This window comes from Carcharodon carcharias, chromosome 10 (genome assembly GCF_017639515.1).
Source record: "Carcharodon carcharias isolate sCarCar2 chromosome 10, sCarCar2.pri, whole genome shotgun sequence".
NCBI classification, from domain to species: domain Eukaryota; kingdom Metazoa; phylum Chordata; class Chondrichthyes; order Lamniformes; family Lamnidae; genus Carcharodon; species Carcharodon carcharias.
Genome location: NC_054476.1, coordinates 89,846,087 through 89,867,279, shown reverse-complemented (window position 1 = coordinate 89,867,279; position 21,193 = coordinate 89,846,087). Strand labels below are relative to the sequence as shown.

The 21,193-nt window shown below is 46.1% G+C and overlaps 1 protein-coding gene across 6 annotated transcripts in view; it reads left to right on the top strand.

Annotated features, from left to right (window-relative positions):
* The first annotated feature begins 1,194 nt into the window (after nucleotides 1-1,194).
* chid1 (chitinase domain containing 1) overlaps nucleotides 1,195-21,193 on the top strand; it is a 132,890-nt gene continuing 112,891 nt past the window's right edge. For 2 of the 6 annotated variants that reach the window (XM_041198461.1, XM_041198459.1), the window contains exons 1-5: nucleotides 1,196-1,381; nucleotides 9,670-9,819; nucleotides 12,122-12,254; nucleotides 16,158-16,202; nucleotides 18,098-18,204. In XM_041198461.1, coding sequence (XP_041054395.1) covers nucleotides 1,247-1,381; nucleotides 9,670-9,819; nucleotides 12,122-12,254; nucleotides 16,158-16,202; nucleotides 18,098-18,204 — 570 coding nt within the window. In that variant the 5' untranslated portion in view covers nucleotides 1,196-1,246. Of the gene's footprint in view, nucleotides 1,382-9,669; nucleotides 9,820-12,121; nucleotides 12,255-16,157; nucleotides 16,203-18,097; nucleotides 18,205-21,193 lie in introns of all 6 variants that reach the window. The other 4 variants (XM_041198462.1, XM_041198464.1, XM_041198463.1 and 1 more) reach the window with 4 other exon arrangements.

Here is a 21,193-nt window from a genome sequence, read left to right as displayed (position 1 = left end):
GCCTCCCCTCCCCATCCTCCTCCCCCGCCCCTCCCCACATCCTCCTCCCTGCCCCACTGCCATCCCATCCTCCTCCCCAGCCCCTCCCCCCCATCCTCCTACCCGCCCATCCTCCTCCCCAACCCCTCGCTCATCCCCCTCCCCCGATTCTCCGCCACCACCCCACCCCCACCCCATCCCCTTCCCCCACCCCTCTCCCATCCCCCTCCCCCACCCCTCTCCCATCCCCCTCCCCCAGCCCTCTCCCAAACCCCTCCCCTTTCCCATCACCCCTCCCCTCCCCCCAATCCTCCACACCCACCCCTCCTCCAGCCCAACCCCTCCCCCATCCTACACCCCTCCCCTCCCCTCATCCTCCTCCCCCCACCCCTCCCCCAAACCTCCTCCTCCTCCCCCATCCTCCTCCCCTCCCCATCCTCCTCCTACTCCCCCCACCCTCCTGCCCCTCCGCTTCCCCCATCCTCCTCCCCTCCCCATCCTCCTCCTACTCCTCCCCCTCCACTCCCCCCATCTTTCTCCCACGGCCCCATCCTCCTCCCCCTCCCCTCATCCTCCTCCCCCTCCCCTCATCCTCCTCCCCTCCCCCCATCCACCTCCCCTCCCCCATCCTCCTCCCCCTCCCCCATATTCCTCCCCCTCCCCCCATATTCCTCCCCCTCCCCTCCCATCCTCCACCTATATTCCTCCCACCATCCTCCCCTCCTCCCCCTCCCACATCCTCCTCCTCCATCCTCCTCCCCCCCACCATCCTCCCCCTCCCCTCCGCCCCATCCCCTGCTCCCTCCCCCATTCCCCTCCTCCTCCCCATCACCCACCCCATCCCCCTCCCTCCCCCCAATCCCCTCCCCATCTCCCTCCCCCACCCTCCATCCACTTCCCCACCCTCCCCTCCTCCATCCCCCCTCCATCCCCTCCCCTCTCCCCCCCACGCTCCTCCCCCTCCTCCCCCATCCTGCTGTCCCTATCCTCCTTCCAGCCACATCCTCCCCCACCCCTCCCCCACATACTCCCCCAAATCCCTCCTCCAACCTAAATCCCCCCTAAATCGCTCCACCCACATATCCCCCCTCCCCACTCCCAGCCCCTCCTCCAGCCCGCGAAACCACTTGGAACTGCCCACCATGCTCATTATCCAATCAACGCCCTGGACTCAGCTCTACCGGCCTCCCCTTTAATGTGGGCGGACTCTGTCCGGATTGGTTGAGTGTGCGGGCTCCCCCTGGGTCCTGGTGCTGGGCGCTAATAAATGGGAATGAGTGGGCGCTGCGCTTCCTGGGCCTGGTTGTTGTTGGCTGCTTTTCCCCTCCTCCTGCCGGGGGCAGGGGCGACTCTGTCCAAGAAAGATGTGAGGAAAAGTGGAGGCCGGATCCCGGAGGAGGAGGTGAGAGCGGAATCCGGAGCCGAGTGAAAACACCGTGGCCTGGCGACTGGCCTCAGGTTGTAATCACCCTCCCCCTCCCCCGTGATGGTGACAATCACCCTCCCCCCCCCCTCCCCTGTGATGGTGACAATCACCCCCCCCACCCCTGTGATGGTGACAATCACCCCCCCCCCCTCCCCCGTGATGGTGACAATCACCCTCCCCCCCCCCTCCCCTGTGATGGTGACAATCACCCCCCCCCCTCCCCCGTGATGGTGACAATCACCCTCCCCCCCCCCTCCCCTGTGATGGTGACAATCACCCCCCCCACCCCTGTGATGGTGACAATCACCCCCCCCCCACCCCTGTGATGGTGACAATCACCCCCCCCCCACCCCTGTGATGGTGACAATCACCCCCCCCCTCCCCTGTGATGCTGACAATCACCCTCCCCCACACCTGTGATGGTGACAATCACCCCCCCCCACCCCTGTGATGGTGACAATCACCCTCCCCCCCCCCGTCATGGTGACAATCACCCTCCCCCCACCCCTGTGATGGTGACAATCACTCTCCCCCCACGCCCTGATGGTGACACCCACACCCCACGTCCCCCACCTCCGTGATGGTGACAATCACCCTCCCCCCACCTCCCCTTCCCCCGTGATGGTGACAGTCACCCTCCCCCCACCATCCCCCATGATGGTGACAATCACCCTTCCCCCGTGATGGTGACAATCACCCTCCCCCCACCCCCACCCTCTGTGATGGTGACAATCACCCTCCCCCCATCCCCCCCACCGTGATGGTGACAATCACCCCCACCCTCACCATCCCCCTATGATGGTGACAATCACCCTCCCCACCACCACCCACCCCCCCCCCCCCCCCCCCCACACTCCCACCCTCTGTGATGGTGACAATCACCCTCCCCCCAACCCCCCCTCCCCTGTGATGGTGACAATCACCCTCCCCCCACCCCCCCTCCCCCGTGATGGTGACAATCACCCTCCCCCCAGCCCCCCCCATGATGGTGAAAATCACCTTCCCCCCCCCCACCCCCCGTGATGGTGACAATCACCGTCCCCTCTGTAATTTGCAGGTTGAATGTGGTTTTCCATCTTTTGTTTCAATGATGATGTTCCTGGCGCCTCAGCTTCACCAGCAGCTTTTGCTAAGTTCCAGGTTTTGTGATTGTCCTTTGCACAGCTCAGACAGAGATTTAGCATGCTTGTTGAATTGTTGAACTCCTTCCACTTTTGCATCAGCAAGTTGTTTACTCCCTCCAAGTGACCAGGAGGATGGATCCTCCTTGGCAGAATTATCTTCTTCCTTCCCTCCCTTACAAATCCGCAGGTGATTTCATATCAGCTTTTAGAGGTGTAGATTGAAGTGACAATAAGGTGATGATTTTGGTCTTCCTTTATGCCTTGCCTCCTTTCTGCTGGAATACCTCCTAGCTCACTTTTTAAGGCCAAAAGTTAGGTGTAGAAATTTGTACCGTCCAAAGGCTGTGTTGAACATTGTCAATAGTGAAGATTCTTCATCAAGTTCCAGTAGACATGTCAGATATTAAGCTTGCTGAAAATCTTTGCTCCTGCCGGTGCTGATGTGGTCTCTTCCAACGTTGGAATGGGGTAGTGATCCCTCTTTATTGATTGATTAAGATCTTTGGTATTGCTGAAAAAAGAGAGACTTTTTTTGTTGAAGCACTCATCAGGATAATTCACAAGGATACCAAATGTAAAGGAACAACAATTTATACTGTATGAGAAGAGAGTGCTGATTGGTTGGCAAGTGGACTCATTGTTAGAGGCATTGCCATGGAGAATGCACCAGTTGGTGGTGACTGACAGCTAGCTGCCAAGCATTGTTTGAAACTTAAACCAGGCAGCTTGATGCCTGAAAAGCAAGGTATCTCCAGAGCAAGGTATTTAAAACTTTGAGCAACAGGTGAAGCTAGCTGTTTCATGCTGCTACTATGCAGTAGCAACACGAGTGGCATTCATCACTAACAGGATGCTCCGTCAAGCCAAAAAGACGTTCTGCCTATCACACAAATGAGTAATGTGGTATATGAATTTCAGTGTCAGTGTGATGCTAGGTATATAGGCTATAAGTCCCAAAGACTGGCAGATCATATCAAACAGCATGTCCCTTCTGCTGTTCGCAACAGGCAAGATACAGACCTTACCCAACCAGCCCGTGCTTGTAAAACTCAAATACGGTGTCCAACATCAGATGTGATTCCACGATTGGACAACATTTGCCAAGTAATCCTCAGTGTGCTAAGAGTTATGCTGACAACCAATATAAGATCACCAGTTGGGCTCGCAGTGTGGTGCATTTACGTGTGTTGGAAGCTACATCTATTCATACACAGAGCCCTGTTCTTTACGGACAGAAATAACACGTACGCACATTGCAAAAACAGAAAATGCTGGAGAAACTCAGCAGGTCTAACAGCATCTGTGGAGCGAAAAACATTTTTCTCTCTCCACAGATGCTGTTAGACCTGCTGAGTTTTTCCAGCATTCTCTGTTTTTGTTTCAGATTTCCAGCATCCACAGTATTTTGCATTATGTACACACATTGTGCCTGTTTCAGCCAAACAAAATAAGTGATAGCCATTTGCTGGTTCATTCCTCAGGGCAATGCCATGACCAATCAGAGTCAAGTAGCCTGGTTTAAATGTCGAACAATGCTTGGCAGCTAGCTGTTAGTCACCATCAACTGGTACATTCTCCATGGCAATGCCTCTACCAATCAGAGTTAGCTTGTCAACCAATCAGCATTCTCTTCTCATACAGTATAAATTGTTGTTCCCTTTTATATTTGGTATTCTTGCGAATTGTCCTGATGAGTGCAAGAAAAAAAGTTTTGCCAAAGAAGTCTTTTTTCAGCAATAGTCAAATCCTGTACTACTGAACAACTATAAGATTTTTGGGTAAGTTCATAGTCACCTCTCACCATGCTGGAATTTACCCAATCTGTAGGTTCTGTGACTCTGGCTATCAGCTTCTTGTCTTCCAAGTCTTGGAGCTCTCTTTCAAGCTTTCCTTTGAGTTCTATTGATACCTTAGATGGGGATAAATCACTGGTTTCATCACGGTGTGATATCCTGGGATCATTTAGACCAGGTCTTCCTTGCTTCTGATTGGAGGGTGCTTTTCAATGGCTGTACTACCTTTAACCTACAGTGTCGCCTCCTTCATCTCCCGGTTTCTTGAGATCAGCTGTAGCTCTTCAGAACTGCTCAACCCCAGGATAGCAGGAACGCCAGTTTCAGTGATATAGAACATACAGTTAACATCTTTTCCTTTGTGCGTCCCTCTGATTTGAGTTGTTACGGGTTGTGGAATCTCTGCTTTTCCTTTATGCTATTAGCGTGACATTGCCTGGTTTCAGAGCTTCTCTCCTTGTGTAACTGTTTTGTTTCAGATTTTCAAGAATGATCCACTGCTTTAGTCTGAATGGGTTGATGTTGCTCTGTGCTCTAGTATCAAGCTTCAGCTTCAGGTTTATGGTTAGAGTTTATTTCTCATCCTGTTCCTCACCTGATTGGTTTGTGTGAATTTCCTTTCTCTGGGAACTGTCACATCCAGCCAGTTCATGCAGTTGTATGGTTTCTACAACTATTGTGTTCTCAAACTCATTGCCATCCTCCAGGCTATGGATGTTTTAGTTCTTTTTACTTTTCACTTGCCCTGTTGCTCTGCCTCTGATAACTCGTTTACCATTTCCTTTCTTTGTTCTGCACATCTTTTCCCAGTGATTGGGCTTTCACAAGCTCTGCAGTTTGATCCACAGGCAGCAAATCTCCTTTGTCTGTGATTTCATGTGGTCATCCACAGTTCCTGCACATCTTTCTCTCTAGATAAAAACAAAAAAATACCCCAGAAACATGATAGGGTCCCCCTTGTCCTCACTTATCACCCCACCAGCCTCCGCATTCAAAGGATCATCCTCCGCCATTTCCGCCAACTCCAGCATGATGCCACCACCAAACACATCTTCCCTTCACCCCCCCTATCGGCATTCCGTAGGGATCGCTCCCTCCGGGACACCCTGGTCCACACCTCCATCACCCCCTACTCCTCAACCCCCTCCTATGGCACCACCCCATGCCCACGCAAAAGATGCAACACCTGTCCCTTCACTTCCTCTCTCCTCACCGTCCAAGGACCCAAACACTCCTTTCAAGTGAAGCAGCATTTCATTTGCATTTCCCCCAACTTAGTCTACTGCATTCGTTGCTCCCAATGTGGTCTCCTCTACATTGGAGAGACCAAACGTAAACTGGGCGACCGCTTTGCAGAACACCTGCGGTCTGTCTGCAAGAATGACCCAAACCTCCCTGTCGCTTGCCATTTTAACACTCCACCCTGCTCTCTTGCCCACATGTCTGTCCTTGGCTTGCTGCATTGTTCCAGTGAAGCCCAACGCAAACTGGAGGAACAGCACCTCATCTTCCGACTAGGCACTTTACAGCCTTCCGGACTGAATATTGAATTCAACAACTTTAGGTCGTGAGCTCCCTCCCCCATCCCCACCCCCTTTCTGTTTCCCCCTTCCTTTTTTTCCAATAAATTATAAAGATTTTCCTTTTCCCACCTATTTCCATTATTTTTTAAAAAAAACACCCCCACTAGAGCTATACCTTGAGTGCCCCACCATACATTCTTAATTAGCACATTCGTTTAGATAATATCACCAACTTTAACTTTAACACCTATGTGTTCTTTTGTACTATTGTTGTTGACATCTTTTGATGATCTGCTTCTATCACTGCTTGTTTGTCCCTACAACCACACCCCCCCCTCCACCTCTCTCTCTCTCTCTCCGCCCCCCACACACACACCTTAAACCAGCTTATATTTCAACTCTTTCTTGGACTCGAACTCAAGTTCTGTCGAAGGGTCATGAGGGCTCGAAACGTCAACTCTTTTCTTCTCCGCCGATGCTGCCAGACCTGCTGAGTTTTTCCAGGTAATTCTGTTTTTGTTTTTGTTTTTTCATCTTTCTCTCTGTCTGGTGTGCATTCTTTTGTCAATATTTCAGAGCATCAATCCTGTTGCCTTATACTCAGTTTGACTGAAGGCTAGCCATTCGGGTAGCCAGTGTCTTCACCTGTCTGCTCGTGGCTTTGTTTGCTTAGGCAGTGTCTATGCCTGTGACATCCTTTTTATACTTAAGAGTTTGCAGAGCCCCAAATGAGCTGATCCAGCAGCTGTTCATCTGTGCCCTTAACTTTGCCTTTTCTGGCTTCATTTTCAAAATTTTGTTATGAAATTGTTCACAAAATCCTGCCTCAGGCTTTGAATTTCATATTGGTAGATATGAGCTCCCTTCTTAACAGCACTGTGGGTGTACCCACACCACAGGGACTGCAGCGGTTCAAGAAGGTTCTCAAGGGCAACTAGGGATGGGCAATAAATGCTGGCCCAGCCAGCAAAGCCTACATCACATGAATGAATTAAAAAAAATCCAATGATTTTACTTTGGCTGGAGACATATGATGAATTTCTCAAATTTTCTCTGGACTTTTGCTGTTGTCTTCATTCAGCTCTCTCCTATCAAACAAACTTAACCCCCTTGAGGACCCACCTCAACCTCCCCAGTTGATTCCAAATGATTTGGGCTCCACTCCAGATTTTTTTCTCGGGGTTTACTCTTAGCTTTCAACTCTCCTGAAGTATGTACAAGGCAGTGGAGCTATTTACCCGTAGCTAGGAGTTTGGTTTATGAGTGCTAGGGTATCCACATGCCCCAGCAGGCCTGCACACTGCGTGTCTGGCAGCCAAACCTCCACTGAAGCCCTAGCCAGGGGCCATGAGGGACCCAGTCTCTTGTGTGTCATCACTTAAGATAAATCCTTCCAGAGGTAGCGATGTGGGAGATTCCCTGGATATGATTAGATCAATAAGAATAGAACCAGGCAAGTACAGTCCTGCCCAGCTCAACAACAGTGAAGAGGCGTTGGAGGAGGATGGTGGGGTCAACTATGCTAAAGGCTGCAGACAGGTTGGAAGGATGAGGAGGGAACATTGTCACAATCACGTAAGATGTCATTTATGACTTTATTAAAAGCTGTTTTGGTGCTCTGGCTGAGGTGGAACCTGACTGGACGGATTCAAACATGGAGCTCCAGGAAAGATGGGGATGGATTTTGCAGGCAACAACTCGCTCGAGGACTTTGACAAGGAAAGGCGGGTTGGAGATGGGGCGGTAATTTACAAAGATGATGGAGACAAGGGTTGGGTTTTTTTGAGAAAGGGGCGATGACGCCAGATTTAAAGGAGAGAACCATTAAAAATATCTGCTGATATGGGGACCAGGAGCAGAGGTTGGATACTTGGCACTTTAGTGGGGGTAGTGTCGAGGGCACAGAGCGGTGAGTCACATGGATAATGAATGAGGGGAGATGGGAGAGAAACTAGAGAATGATGCAAGTTAGGAGTGGGTCCCTGAACCATGGAGTCAATGCCTTCATTGGATTGACATTGGGGGAAAAAAACATTGACTGACCAATCTTCATCTCTCTGACTGAAGAATAGAGGAAGGGCCAGGTCAGTTCAAGAGATTTAAGAACAGACACAGTGAATCTCACATAATGTCTTTCTAAAAATGAAGCTGAATTTTTATTCTGTTTGTATCTTCAATGCTGCCTGACATTCCTGATCACTGACTTGCATTCATGGAGCAATGGGGCCCAGACCCAAAGATAGGGAAGAAAGTAAGATCTGTCGAGGACAAAGGAGGCTACAAAAAGAAATAGATAGGCTAAGTGAGTAGGCAAAGACCTGGCAAATGGAGTATAATGTGGGAAAATATGAAATTGTCTATTTTGGCAGGAAGAATAAAAATGAAGCATATTCCCTGAATGTTGAGAGACTGCTGCAGAGCTCTGAGATGCAGGGAGATCTAGCGGTCCTAGTGCAAGAATCACAAGATTCGTACGCAGGTACAGCAAGTAATTAGGAAAGCTAATAGAATGTTATCATTGAATACAAAAGTAGAGAGTTATACTTCAGTTTTACAGGGCACTGGTGAAACCACATCTGGAGTAGTGTGTACAGTATTGGTCTCCTTATTTAAGGAAGAATGTAAATGCATCGGAAGCAGTTCAGAGAACTGCTTACTAACTGTTTACTAAACTAATGCTTGGAATGGGCGTGTTGTCTTATGTGGAAAGGTTGGACAGGTTAGGCTTGTAATCGCTGTGGTTTAGAAGAGTAAGAGGCGACTTGATTGAAGCATTTACGACCTTGAGGGGTCTTGACAGGGTGGATGTGGAGAGGGTGTTTCCTCTTGTGGGCGAATCTAGTATTTGGGGCCAGTGTTTAAAAGTAAGGGGTCACCCATTTAGGACAGAGATGAGAATTTTTTTCTGTCAGAGGGTTGTGAGATTTTGGAACTCTTCCTGATAAGGTGGTGGAAACAGAGTTTGCATATTTTCAAGGTATAGGGGGTGAAAGGTTATTGGGAGTAGGCGGGAATGTGGAGTTGAGGTCAAAATCAGATCAGCCATGATCATATTGAACGGCAGAGCAGGCTCGAGGTGTCGAGTGACATACTCCTGCTCCTAATTCGTACATTTGTATGTTTGTATGATCCTCGTTTGAAGGGAGTAATCCTCTTGCAAAACCTTGTTTTGATTAGGCAGTGAAAGATTGAAAAGACCTGTGTGTCATTTGCATGTCCATGTGACTTGTTTAGCGCTATCTGACCTGATCCTCTTCTGTCAGCTTTGTTTTAAAAAGTGTTCTGAGACATAGACCCCCACCACCCCCCTGCCCCCACCCCAGCCCTTTCCTGCTCTGCCCTGCCCTGTACTCCTCACACTGTGTGAGGGATTGATTTAAAGGTTGAAAAGGTCAATGATTTAGAAGGTTTGTTTGTTTGTATTATATGTTTAGCTGTGGTTCAGTTGGTAGTACTATCTCCACAGAATCAGAAGGTTTTGGGTTCAAACCCCAGTGAACACCTAACCCTTACTGACACCCCAGGACAGAACTGTAGATGTGCTACATTGTTGGAGGTGCTGACTTTTGATGAGCTGTTAAAGTTAAGGACCCTTCAGTCTGTTGGCTCAGGATGGCTTAGGTAGATGTTAAAGATTCCATGGTACCATTTGAAGAAGCGGATGGCTGATTTGTCCATTGTCCTGATGAACATCCCTCTATCAGCCACATAAATTGACCACTTGTGTTTGTACAGACACAGTCACTGCAGGTATGTCTGTTTGCATTTGTTTGGGACATTTTGATGTACAGTGTGATATCTAAATACAGGCATTGTTCTGTCAGACAGGGCCTTCAAAACTTTTGGTTCAAGACCGAGGCCTCATTGTCACTGACCCAAAGGCCAAAGATATTGTGAAAGAGCAGAAGAGTTACTGTGCTGCCAAAGTGAAAGAACGGCATTTCAGCGGGGATGTTCTGGGATACGTCACACCCGTGAGTAGTGAAGAAAGGGTGACCAGCTTCAATCTCTGTGTTATCACAGACACTGTGAAACCACTGGATTCCTTCATTTCCATCTTGTTATGTGTAATTTCTCTTATATGCAATGTGTGTGTCTGTGTGTGTGTGTCTGTGTGTGTGTGGTGCTTTTCTATCAAACTGAAGATATTGCACACACAAAGGAAAAATAAGTGAAGTATGTGCCACACAATCATTAGTCAGTCCCGAGCTTACTGGGAACAAACATATGGTCAAGCCAGGAATTTTAAAACCTGTTTAGATTCCCTGTTGTGTGCTAACATGATTAGAATCCAGAATGCTCTACACTGCCAATATGCTGATATATGTTCAGAGTAACATATACCTGGGAGTGAATTACAGACTGATGTCTAAGCAAGAGATTTGTGTGGTTTATAGTATGATAGGAGTGAGTTACAGGCTGGAACCTAATCGAAGGTTTTGGGTTTATATGTAGAATAACAGATACCTGGGAGTGAATTACGGACTGGAATCTAATTGAAGAGCTTAGGTAATTGTTTTAAATGTATATTATAACAATATTTACCCAGCTGAGAGCTACAGGCTACTTTATTTTCGGCTTTCTAGTACTGCTATGCAAGGTTGCTGTGTGACGGTATGAAGTTGTTTGTTCATTGACTAACAGTCTTTGATTATATCAGATTAGCACTGACCAGTGACCCAGATTGACTCTGACGGACAATGTTCTCCACTTGGCTTTGGACCAGATACTATGTTCTGGATGGGCCCTGGTGGGACCTGGTGCCCCAAGCAAAGTTTGTCCGGAGGTGGAGCCCCAGGCAGGCCCTGGCTTTAACTGGTGCCCTGGGTGGGCCCAGGCTGGAGCAGGTGGCCCAGACATTCTTTGTCCAGAGGCAGTGGCCCAGGTGAGCCCTAGCCAGAATTAGAATTGTCTCCTGAGATATTGTGTCCCAGGCAGTCCCCTGTGGATCTGTCATGCACACTCTCACTTAAGGAAGCTGATGATAAATATGTTCGTAATCCAGTAGAGAACCAAGCTTCATAAATAATACCAGGAAAGACCAGAGAAATGAAAATAAGAGGGGCAAAGAGACTGTAAAAAATGGATTAGTCAATAATATAAAAGGGAACCCAAAAGTCTGTTGTAAATATAGCAATAATAAAAGGTTACTCGAAAGAACAGTGGACCTGTTTAGCAACCAAGAGGAAGATCTTTTGGAGGCAGGGTCATTACTGAGCTACTAAGTGAGTTCAGTGTTTGACAAAGTACCACATAATAGATTTGTTAACAAAATTGAAGGTCATGGGATTAAAGGGAAGGTGATTGCATGGATACAATATTGGATAAGTGTCAGAAATCAGGGAGTAGTTGAACGGTTATTCTTCGGAGGGAATTATACCATGGTATTCTCCAGGGTTCAGTGCTGAGACCGCTGCTCCTTTTTAACAGTCAGATTTGGGTTTGTAGCACCGAAATTAAAAGCTTGCACGTGATCTGAAACTGACAAATGTAATGAACAGTGAGGATGATGGTTATAGAGTGCAAGACAATGTAGTGAAATGGGTAGACACACGAGAGGTGAAATTTAATGCAGAGAAGTGTGAAGCAATACATTTTGGTAGGTAGAATAAGGAGAGGCAATATGAACTAATCAGTAGAATGTTAAGTGAGTTCTGGAACATTGAGATGATGGTATAAGTACATGAATCTCTGGAGATGGCAGGACAAGTTGAGAAGGGCATATGGGACCATTGGCTTTCTAAATAGCGGCAGAGAGTACAAATGCAAGGATGTTACCTGAACCTTTATCAAATACTAGTTAGAACCCAGCTAGAGTATTGTGGCCAGTTCTGTGCATCACACTTTCTGAAGGATCTCAAAGCTATGGAGATGATGCACAAGAGATTTCCTGGAATGGTACATGGGATGAAAATGTTTGGTTATTTGGAGAGACTGGAGAAATCTGAGAAGGAGCATTCTTCTTTTGTCATTTGCAAACTGAATTTTGTTTTATGCCTTTATTGCAGCATTTTATTGAAACGAGAGTTTGTTGAGTTTCCTTATGGGGAATGATTGGTCCTACTTGCTTCATAGCCAACTTACAGATTGATTGAAGGCTTTAGGAAAGTTAATAATTGGTTAGGTTAGTAAGTGTTAGTAGTCAAGCGGATGGTCGTCTTGCTGCTGGTGCACTATAGATAATAAAAAGCTTACTCTTTAAGCTGTCACTCAGCAGTCTTGTATTACATTTTGCTTTCTCATACTGTCCTGTTCCATTTTCTTTTGATGTTTCAGTGGAACAGCCATGGTTATGAAATTACGAAGATATTTGGTGGGAAATTCACTTTAATTTCTCCAGTTTGGCTTCAGATCCAGAGGAAGGGAGTTCAGCTGTATCATGTCACTGGCCACCATGATATAGACCAAGGTATTATCTTTGTTCCTGGCTGTGTTAACATGCACTATACACCAAACACTGTTCCCTTAACTTTACAGCCATTATTTCATCACACACCCAGCTGAAGTTGCAGTCTGATCATGTTGGGGAGCAGCTGCTTCCTGATTCTATAGTCTGAATTTTTGCAACGATGGAGAGCATCTCCGTCATTGCAAAAATTGCAGAAAAGGCGAAAATCCGTACTTCCCTGAACACCACACCTATCATTTTCACGGGGACGGGAATATACCTGGGTCACAATTTGTGCCTGCCCATATAAAATAGCATATAAAATAGCAGCTACTTCCAGTCATGCCTGATTTTCGTTAGCCAGGAGTGGGAAACACGACGTGCAGATTAAGCCTGGTAGGAGCTGGTCTAAACTTTGCAGTGTCCTTTGGTGAGACAGGATGCCCTTTTGGAGAGGAAGTGTACCCATCCGGATATGGTCCTAGGCCACCTTTGGGAGAGGAAAGCTGCCCCTTGGGATTGTTAAATGACATGAATGTGTGTAAAAAGTACATAAATTCGTTGGAACTGTCAAAAGCAATTGTCAAGCTGTCAAAGCATTTAAAATACTTGCCCTTTAAATCTTTTAAACACTCCACGGTTTATTCAAACTATTACACTTTGACATAATGATGAGGGTTATCATTACTGGATTTGTGCTGAATGATTGATTGATTTCACAGCCTTCCATTATCTTAGTGGGGTAGCTGCCATTTCATAGGTTGATTAAGATGTGAAGACAAAGGGTGATGGGTGGGGTGGCATGGGTTGGCACTAAGTTGGCATAGGTGCTATAAAGGGTCATGGACGTGGGTAGAGGGGCATAGGTGGGTGAGGAGGGTATGAGAAACAATGGGGATGGGTAGATGACATGAATAGGGCAAAGAAAATCTTTGACAAAGTGCTGGTGCACTGAGGCAGTACTTCCGCCAGCCTGTCTCTGCTCCTGCCAGCCTTCACTCTCGTTCCGGGGTTGTCTGGCCTGATTCCCAGAAAACCCTGCCAGCTTGGAATGAAAATCCCAAATTCTGGGACATTTTCTCCTGGGTCGGGTTTTGCGGAAATGTCAGGACTCTGCAGTCCCAACCAGGGAGTGAAAATTTAGGCCTATATGTGAGGTATCAGGCCCGCATTCTGTACAAGATGGGTTAAACACTTCAGTGCCAATAAGATTAGAAACCTAGACCACAGTCTGTATGATTGATCTTCAGCAATGGGGCCTGGTGGCAAAGGCATGGTAGGGAAATCAGGGCTGTGATCTTAAAGCTCAGATTTCACAAACTAACATTGGCATATCCCAGGTTTTGAGTCCAGTGAACAGTATTTCAAAAAAGGAAGGACTTGAATTTAAATAGCCCCTTTAAAAACCAAAGTCCCAAGCACTTTATGGTTAATGAAGTACTTCTGAAATGTAGTCATTGCTGTAATGTAGGATGCATGACAACAGTATGCACTCTACAAAGCCCCCCAAATAGTATTGTGATAATGACTAGATAATCTTTTTTTTGTGATGTTGATTGAGGGATAAATATTGGTCACAACATCAGGGATAACTTCCCTGCTGTTCTTTGAAATAGTGCCATGGCACCTTTTGCATCCACCTGAGCAGGTTTACCATCTCATTTGAAGGACAGCACCTCCGACATTGTAGTACTCCCTCAGTACTGGAGTGTCAGCCTTGATTTTTGTGCTCAAGTCCTGGAAGAGGATTTGAACTGACAACCTTCTAACCCAGAGGCAAGAATGCTACCCACTGACCCACAGTTGACACGTTTAGCGTAACTACTTGGAAAGAAGTTACTGTCTACACTGGATTCAAACCCAGACTTTCAAGCTGAAATGCCTGACCCATTTAGTCACTCACCTGGTATGTGTAGTTTGTAGGGCCCAATGTGTATACTGAGGTATCTTTGTGAAATGGTTGAAGTGAACCCTGGTTTGAAAGGTCTGATCATTCCTTCTTTCTATCAGACAGTGAGCTGCATTTATAGTTTCTTAACATTAACATTTCTCCCTGTGGTAAAACCAAATCCCAGGCTGATTTTATCAGGATTAACTGGGTACATATTTCCTGGTTATTTTGTAGGATTCCAGTTGTGTATCAGCCCAGGAAAGATCATGGGGTGATGGAGTTTAACATTAAAATCTTCTTTGAAGAAATTCTGTTCCACTGCTGTAGAGAGAGAGACTTTTATGTCTTTGTTGTAATGTTGTATTTAAACCACTAGATGGTAGTTCTGTGTTACTGTTACTGGAATGCTTCAGGGCTGGCATCCTTCACACTGTCTGCAAAATATACCTTGCACACAGGCATTAAAGAATGTGTATTCTTTTTTGAAGCACACGTAGGTTCTGTCCTGACTGAGATCTCTTGTCTTTACTACGTCCCTGAAGCTGTTGTTTCTTTTTGGCTCACCACTATCACCAGCACTCTCTCCTCTTGGCTCTCACAATGTGGAGGGGCTGAGGAGGAGATGGACTGAAGCTGTGTTTCAGTAGCTCTCATGGTAATGTCATGATTAGCCTTGGAAGTGAAATTTTGCAGTCCAAGATTTTTCTGTGGCATTGTCAGAAGCGAGAAGCCAAGGGAGATCAAAAAGAAATTGAATATCCATTTACATTATTAATAATCAACCAATTCCAAATGCTGTATGTGGTTTATTAGATTTACATTCTTGTCTCAATAACATTCCTGCATCTACCCTGCTCTCTTTACAACTCTCAATTGTGCACTTTGACCATCCTTGAGCTGGGGCTGCTTGGATGGATTCTTAAATCGTCCAATGGGAGAACAATTTTAGCCTGATCTCTTGAATTGTGGGCAATGCAGAGGAACCGACCAAACTAGTGAGTACAACTAACAAACACCCTGTAACCTTGAGACCTGAAACAAACAGGCAATTGTGGAATCACTCAACAAGTCATACAGCATCTGTGGAGAGAAGAGACAACTTAGGGTTTTGGGTGTGGATCTTTTCTTAGGACTGGACAATATTACTGATGAACAGAAATGAGGGGAAGGTACCACCAGCAGAGAGCCAGGCCACCAGCAGAAGCACAGTCCCCGACAGACAGACAGGAAAAGAAATAGAAGAAGCTGTTAGGTGCTTAGTTGGAAAACAGAAGATGGTTAAATGGCTGAAGTAATGTTGTGATGAGGCATAATGGGAGAAGTCATAGAAATAGCAGAAGTACGTGAGACCCAGAACATGAATAATCAGAGACAGACAGGTTGATAGGGAAGTATGAATAACTGACAAAATGGAACAGGCTCCAGTGTCCCAGGAACGTTGTAGAAGAGAGGAATTGCTGGAGACCAAGGGTGCAGCATGTTCGGACAGGTAGAGAAGAGCACCAGCCTGAGGAAGTCGGTCCTCTTGCTAGGCACTGGGAGGGTTATTGTCTCTAACAACAGGTGATCTGAATTGTGTGGTCTCATTTTGTCCATTGTTTTAGGTAAGAGTTTATTTGCAGAATTGTTGACAGGCCAGTGATGGTATTCAGAGAAAGATTAACTTAACTTGGGTGTATGCAAAAGGCCTGGATGATGTATGAATCAGCCAAACTCTCATGCAGCAATGATCTGATCCAAGGTAGAAGCCTGCTTCTTTTATGAGCCAGTGATATTGAACTGTTACTCCTGGCCAAGCTGCCATGCTAGTGTCTTTGTTACATCTCCTACATTCTTTATACATCAGGTTGTCTTAGTTCAAAAGTCACAAGCTGAAAATGATTCATCATAAATCATTCCTTGTTAATACTTATATCTTTGACTTGCTTCCTGAAGGAGGAGGCTTGTTTTAAAGAGAAATCATAATGCTCTAAATGATGATTTTTTGACACATCCTGCACATAACTAAGCCTACCTGTGTTATTGGTGAACAGGCTGGATGAAGAATGTGAGGGCAGGATCCAAAGCAATCAATTTTGGTGAGTAATGTAGTTTTTGTTTGTTTCCTCATCCCAGTTAAATAACTTTCTGTCCTGACGTCACACGCTTGCACTAATGTGATAATTTTTGGTGCCTCAAAGTGTGCCTACATTTCATTTGAACTCCGGATGGATAATACAGCACATTGCACTCACCCTCCCTCCAAATACACTCTTGTTCTATTAACGCAGTTGTTGGGTCTGGGTGATTCTGTACATGGGACACTGACTGGCCCAGTAGAAGAGTAATGGAGGAACTGGTGTTGGTACCACTTACTGGGGCCTTGATGTGAGCTCAGAAAGCGTTTAAAGGAAAGGGTAATTGGTATCTGGTACAAAATTGTATGCCTACTAGGTGCGAGTATTGAACACAACGCAGGGAAGAATGGTGAACTTTTATAAAGCTTGTTTAGGCTGCAACTATATTGTGTCCAGTTCTGTTCACCACACTTTAGCAAGGATGTGAGGGTCCTTGAGAGTGTGCAGAGGAGATTTACTAGAATGGTTCCAGGGATTAGAGATTTTTTAGCTACAAGGTTAAGTTGGTGAAACTTAAGTTGCTCTCCTAGGAGCAAAGGAGATTGAGGGGTATTTGATAGAGGTGTACAAGATTATTTAGATAAGGTAGACAAAGAAAAACTCTTCCCATTAGCTGATGGTACAAGGACTAGGGAACACAGATTTAAGGTTTTGAGCAAGAGATGCAGGGAGATGTGAGAAACAACTTTAACAAGTGAATGATAATGGCCTGGAACTCACAGCTTACAAGGGCAGTGGAAGCAGAGACAATTAATGGTTTCAAAAGGAAATTGGAGTTTTTTTTTAGTATTCTTTCATGGGACATGGCTGTTGCTGATTAGGCCATCATTTATTGCCCATCCCTAATTGCTCTTGAGAAGGTGGTGGTGAGCTGCCTTCTTGAACTGCTGCAGTCCATGTAGTGTAGGTATGCCCACAGTGCTGTTAGGGAGAGAGTTCCAGGATTTTGACAGTGAAGGAATGGTGATATATTTGAGTCAGTATGGTGAGTGGCTTGGAGGTGTTCCCATGCACCTGCTGGAGGGACACTTGAGGACTATGGGGATAGAGTGGGGGAATGGAACTGAGCAGATTGTTCTACAGCGAGATATTATGGACTCGATGGTCGTCCTGTGCCATAATGACTGAACAACTTGTGTTTTCCCAAGGTTCTAATGTGTTTGCCACGTGTTGTTTTGAGGGGATTTCTTTCTTTTTGGAAACAGGTTCCTCAGTTGGACTGTTTTCGACCCAGACCTTTCAATAGATATTGAGAGTGGGAAATGCGAAGCTTCAGATTGAAAGTACATTATCTCTTTTCCTGCTAATTCTCCCGGACTCCATCAAATTTCACCACTCTGACTAAATCTGCTGTCTCCATCCTTCCGTATTAAGTTACTTTTGGCTCTTGCGGAGATGAGAACTGGAAAATATCTCTACAGTCCATCCAACCTATCCCAACGTGAACATCTCTCCATTGCCTATCCGCTGAAATATCAGCCCAATTCTCTGAAAATCTGTTTCATACATTCATTGCTCTCTACATAAAGTGATGTCTATGCATTTTCCATATTCTAAGCTTGAGCCCATATCTCTGATACTGTGGATTATGGTAAGCTGAAACACATTATCGGGGTTCAGTTTATCTATTTCCTTAAGTATCTTAAATAATATTTCTCCCCAATCTCGCCTCCAATGCTAACAGTCTAAAGTCTCCCTTAGTAGCTGATGAGCCCAATATTAATTTGGTTGACCTTCTCTACACTGGATCCTATAATTGGATATTCTTCTTGGAGTACTGAATTGTACACAGCTGTGTGATTCCTTTCTCATTTTTCGATGCTGATCTTGTTTTTCTCAATTCTATTTTCCCTCAGTTCCCAGAATTTTGTTCGATTCTTGGACTTACCGTGACTATGAAAGTCTTTTTAATAGTGAGGATGAGATTGAAGAGCTGACGGAAGCATTGGTGCAGACGGCGAAGGTCAGTCGTTCCCCTTCAGGGCCTACGCTCCTCTTCCATTAAGCAATTTTTAAAAGTCCATTCATGTGCCAAGCCTGCATTTATTGCCCATCTCTAATTGCCCTTGACAAGGTGGTGGTGAGCTGCCACCTTAAACCGCTGCAGTCCATATGGTGTAGCTACGCCCACAGTGTTGTTATGGAGGGAGTTCCAGGATTTTGACCCAGCAACACTGAAGGAAAAAATATATATATATTTCTAAGTCAGGATGGTGTGTGGCTTGGAGGGGAACTTCCAAGTGGTGGTGTTCCCATGTGCCTGCTGCCTTTGTCCTTCTAGACGTAGTGGTCATGGGTTTGGAAGGTGCTGTCTAAGGAGCCTTGGTGAATTCCTGCAGTGCATCTTGTAGATGGTATACACTGCTGCTACTATGCATCGGTGGTGGAAGGTGTGAATGTTTAAGGTGGTGAATGGGGTGTCAGTCAAGCAGGCTGCTTTGTCCTGGACAGTGTCAAAATTCTTGTGTTGTAGGAGTTGCACTCATCCAGGCAAGTGGAGAGTATTCCATCACACTTCTGACTTGTGCCTAGTAGATGGTGGACCAGGCTTTGGGGAGTCAGGAGGTGAGTTACACTCCGCAGAATTCCCAGCTTCTGATCCGCTCTTGTAGCTAGACTATTTATGTAGCTGGTCCAGTTCAGCTTCTGGTCAAATGGTAACCCCCCAGGATGTTGATGGTGGGGTATTCAGTGATGGTAATGCCATTAAATGCCATGGGGAGATGGTTAGATTCTCTCTTGCTGGAAATGGTCATTGCCTGGCACCTCTGTGGTGTGAATGTTGCTTGCTACTTATCAGCCCAAGCCTGAATATTGTCCAGGTCTTGCTGCATATGGTCACAATAATCAGAGAACATCCCCACTTCTACCTTGTGATGGAAGAAAGATCATTGATGAAATAGTAAAGATGGTTGGGCCTAGGACTCTACCCTGTGGAACTCCTGCAGTGATGCATTGGAAGTGAGATGATTTTTCACAATTTTTCACATAGCTGGGTAGATACTAATGTTGTAGCTGTACTGGAACAGCTTGGCCGGGGTGAGGCAAGCTCTGGAGCACAAATCTTCAGCCGTTTCTTGAGGTCATGTGAAATGAATCGAATTGGCTGAAGACTGGCATCTGTGATGCTGGGGACCTCGGGAGGAGGCCGAGATGCATCATCCACTTGGCACTTCTGGCTGAAGATTGTTGCGAATGCTTCAGCCTTATCTTTTGCACTGATGTGCTGGACTCCTCCATCATTGAGGATGGGGATATTTGTGGAGCCTCATCCTCCAGTGAGTTGCTTAATTGTCCACCACCATTCACAACTGGATGTGGCAGAACTGCAGAGCTTAGATCTGATCTGGTTGTGGGATCTCTTAGTTCTGTCTATCACTTGCTGCTTATGCTGTTTGGCACGCAGGTTGTTGTAGCTTCAGCAGGTTGATAGCTCGTTTTTAGGTATACCTGGTGCTGCTCCTGGCATGCCCTCCCGCACTATTCATTTGGGAGCTATCTTGGGGCAAACCAGCAAGTTCCCTCCCCCCTCCCCTCCCATTAGTCAATTACCTGGGAAAGCCAGTGGGACCCACCCTCCCCTCACCTTTAATGAGTTCTCTGGGTAAACTAGTGGGATCCTCTCACCTGTTATAGACAGAATTTGCAGTGCTTTCCAGGTTTGTACAGAAGATGTGTGTATTTCCGTCCTCTGTGATTTTTTTTCCTCGCTGAAAGTAAATTCCAGCAGCGGGCTTTTTTTGGTGACTTTAAAAATAAAGAAGGTTATTTATTATCACACACTTAATCTGGGTGTTTAAAACGCAATGTCTCAATCGCTCATCTCACTCCCACTATCGCACGTGCAGCGATTAGATATAGATGAAGTTAAAGCCGTAATTATAAAAATGGACTCAGTCTTTGTCAGTGCAGGCCTGGAATCATCTTAGTTAAGTTGATACTTTAGTCAGTGAAGGTCTTTTAGAAACAAAGGATTCTCATGAAACTGTAAAGCCTCTTGTAAATGGATAGCCAGGGGATTGGTTTTCAGGTAGAGTTGGAAGATGGACAATGTACAGTACTTTGGCTGTATACTGTAGACTTTCAGCTATGATGGTTCCGCTGTTTCTGATGTTTCCCTGCTGGATTTTCTTTGTTCAGGATAGTTTAAACTTCAGCCCCTGAAATTCAGTTTCAGTCACATGAATGCAGGGTTAACACTTCTCGGTTCCAGACCACCACGATACATTAGCGGTTGACAATGGTCGTTTACACTTCTCTACCCCAACTTGAGCTTGAATATTCTCCTTTATTTAAAATGGCACACTGTTAGTCCAGAACTCATATTCCTCCAATGCTGTTGCATCTTTCCACAACAAGATGTTTAAACTTCACATGTGGCTGCAAAGCACCCTTACCCAGGCCCATGTTTAACCAAATATTGGCCACAAAATAGGCTACTGTGCACAGTTAATGACCATTGTCATTTGTTAAGTTGCAGCCATCTTAACAGGTTTTGTGGCCACTTTCACAAAGAATCTTACAGACTGTAAGATACAATATCCTCACACTTGTACTGAGTATGACAATCCCTCCCCGTTGGTCAATTGATTCAGGAAAACCAGTGGGATCCTCCCTCCCCTTGTGTCTGTCATTTACCTTGGAAAAGCCAGCAGGACCATATGATCCCTCCTAGTCAGTTATCTGAGGTAAGAGTGGTTTCAAGCCATTTCAGGGTACCCGAGTGGTGCTAATTGTATGCTTCTCTTGGAGTGCATATGGGACAGGCCACAGGAATCAAGACCTCAGTGGGCTATCCTATGTGTAAGACTTTCAACAACAATTGGAATGCTGATGTCAGGACTCGTAAGAGCTGAGCTTGGAAGGGTTGGGCAGGTCATGGATGGTCTGAGGAATGTCAGGGCAGGGTGCGGCTGGCCAAGTGAGTAGCATAGAGTCAGAGTAATACAGCA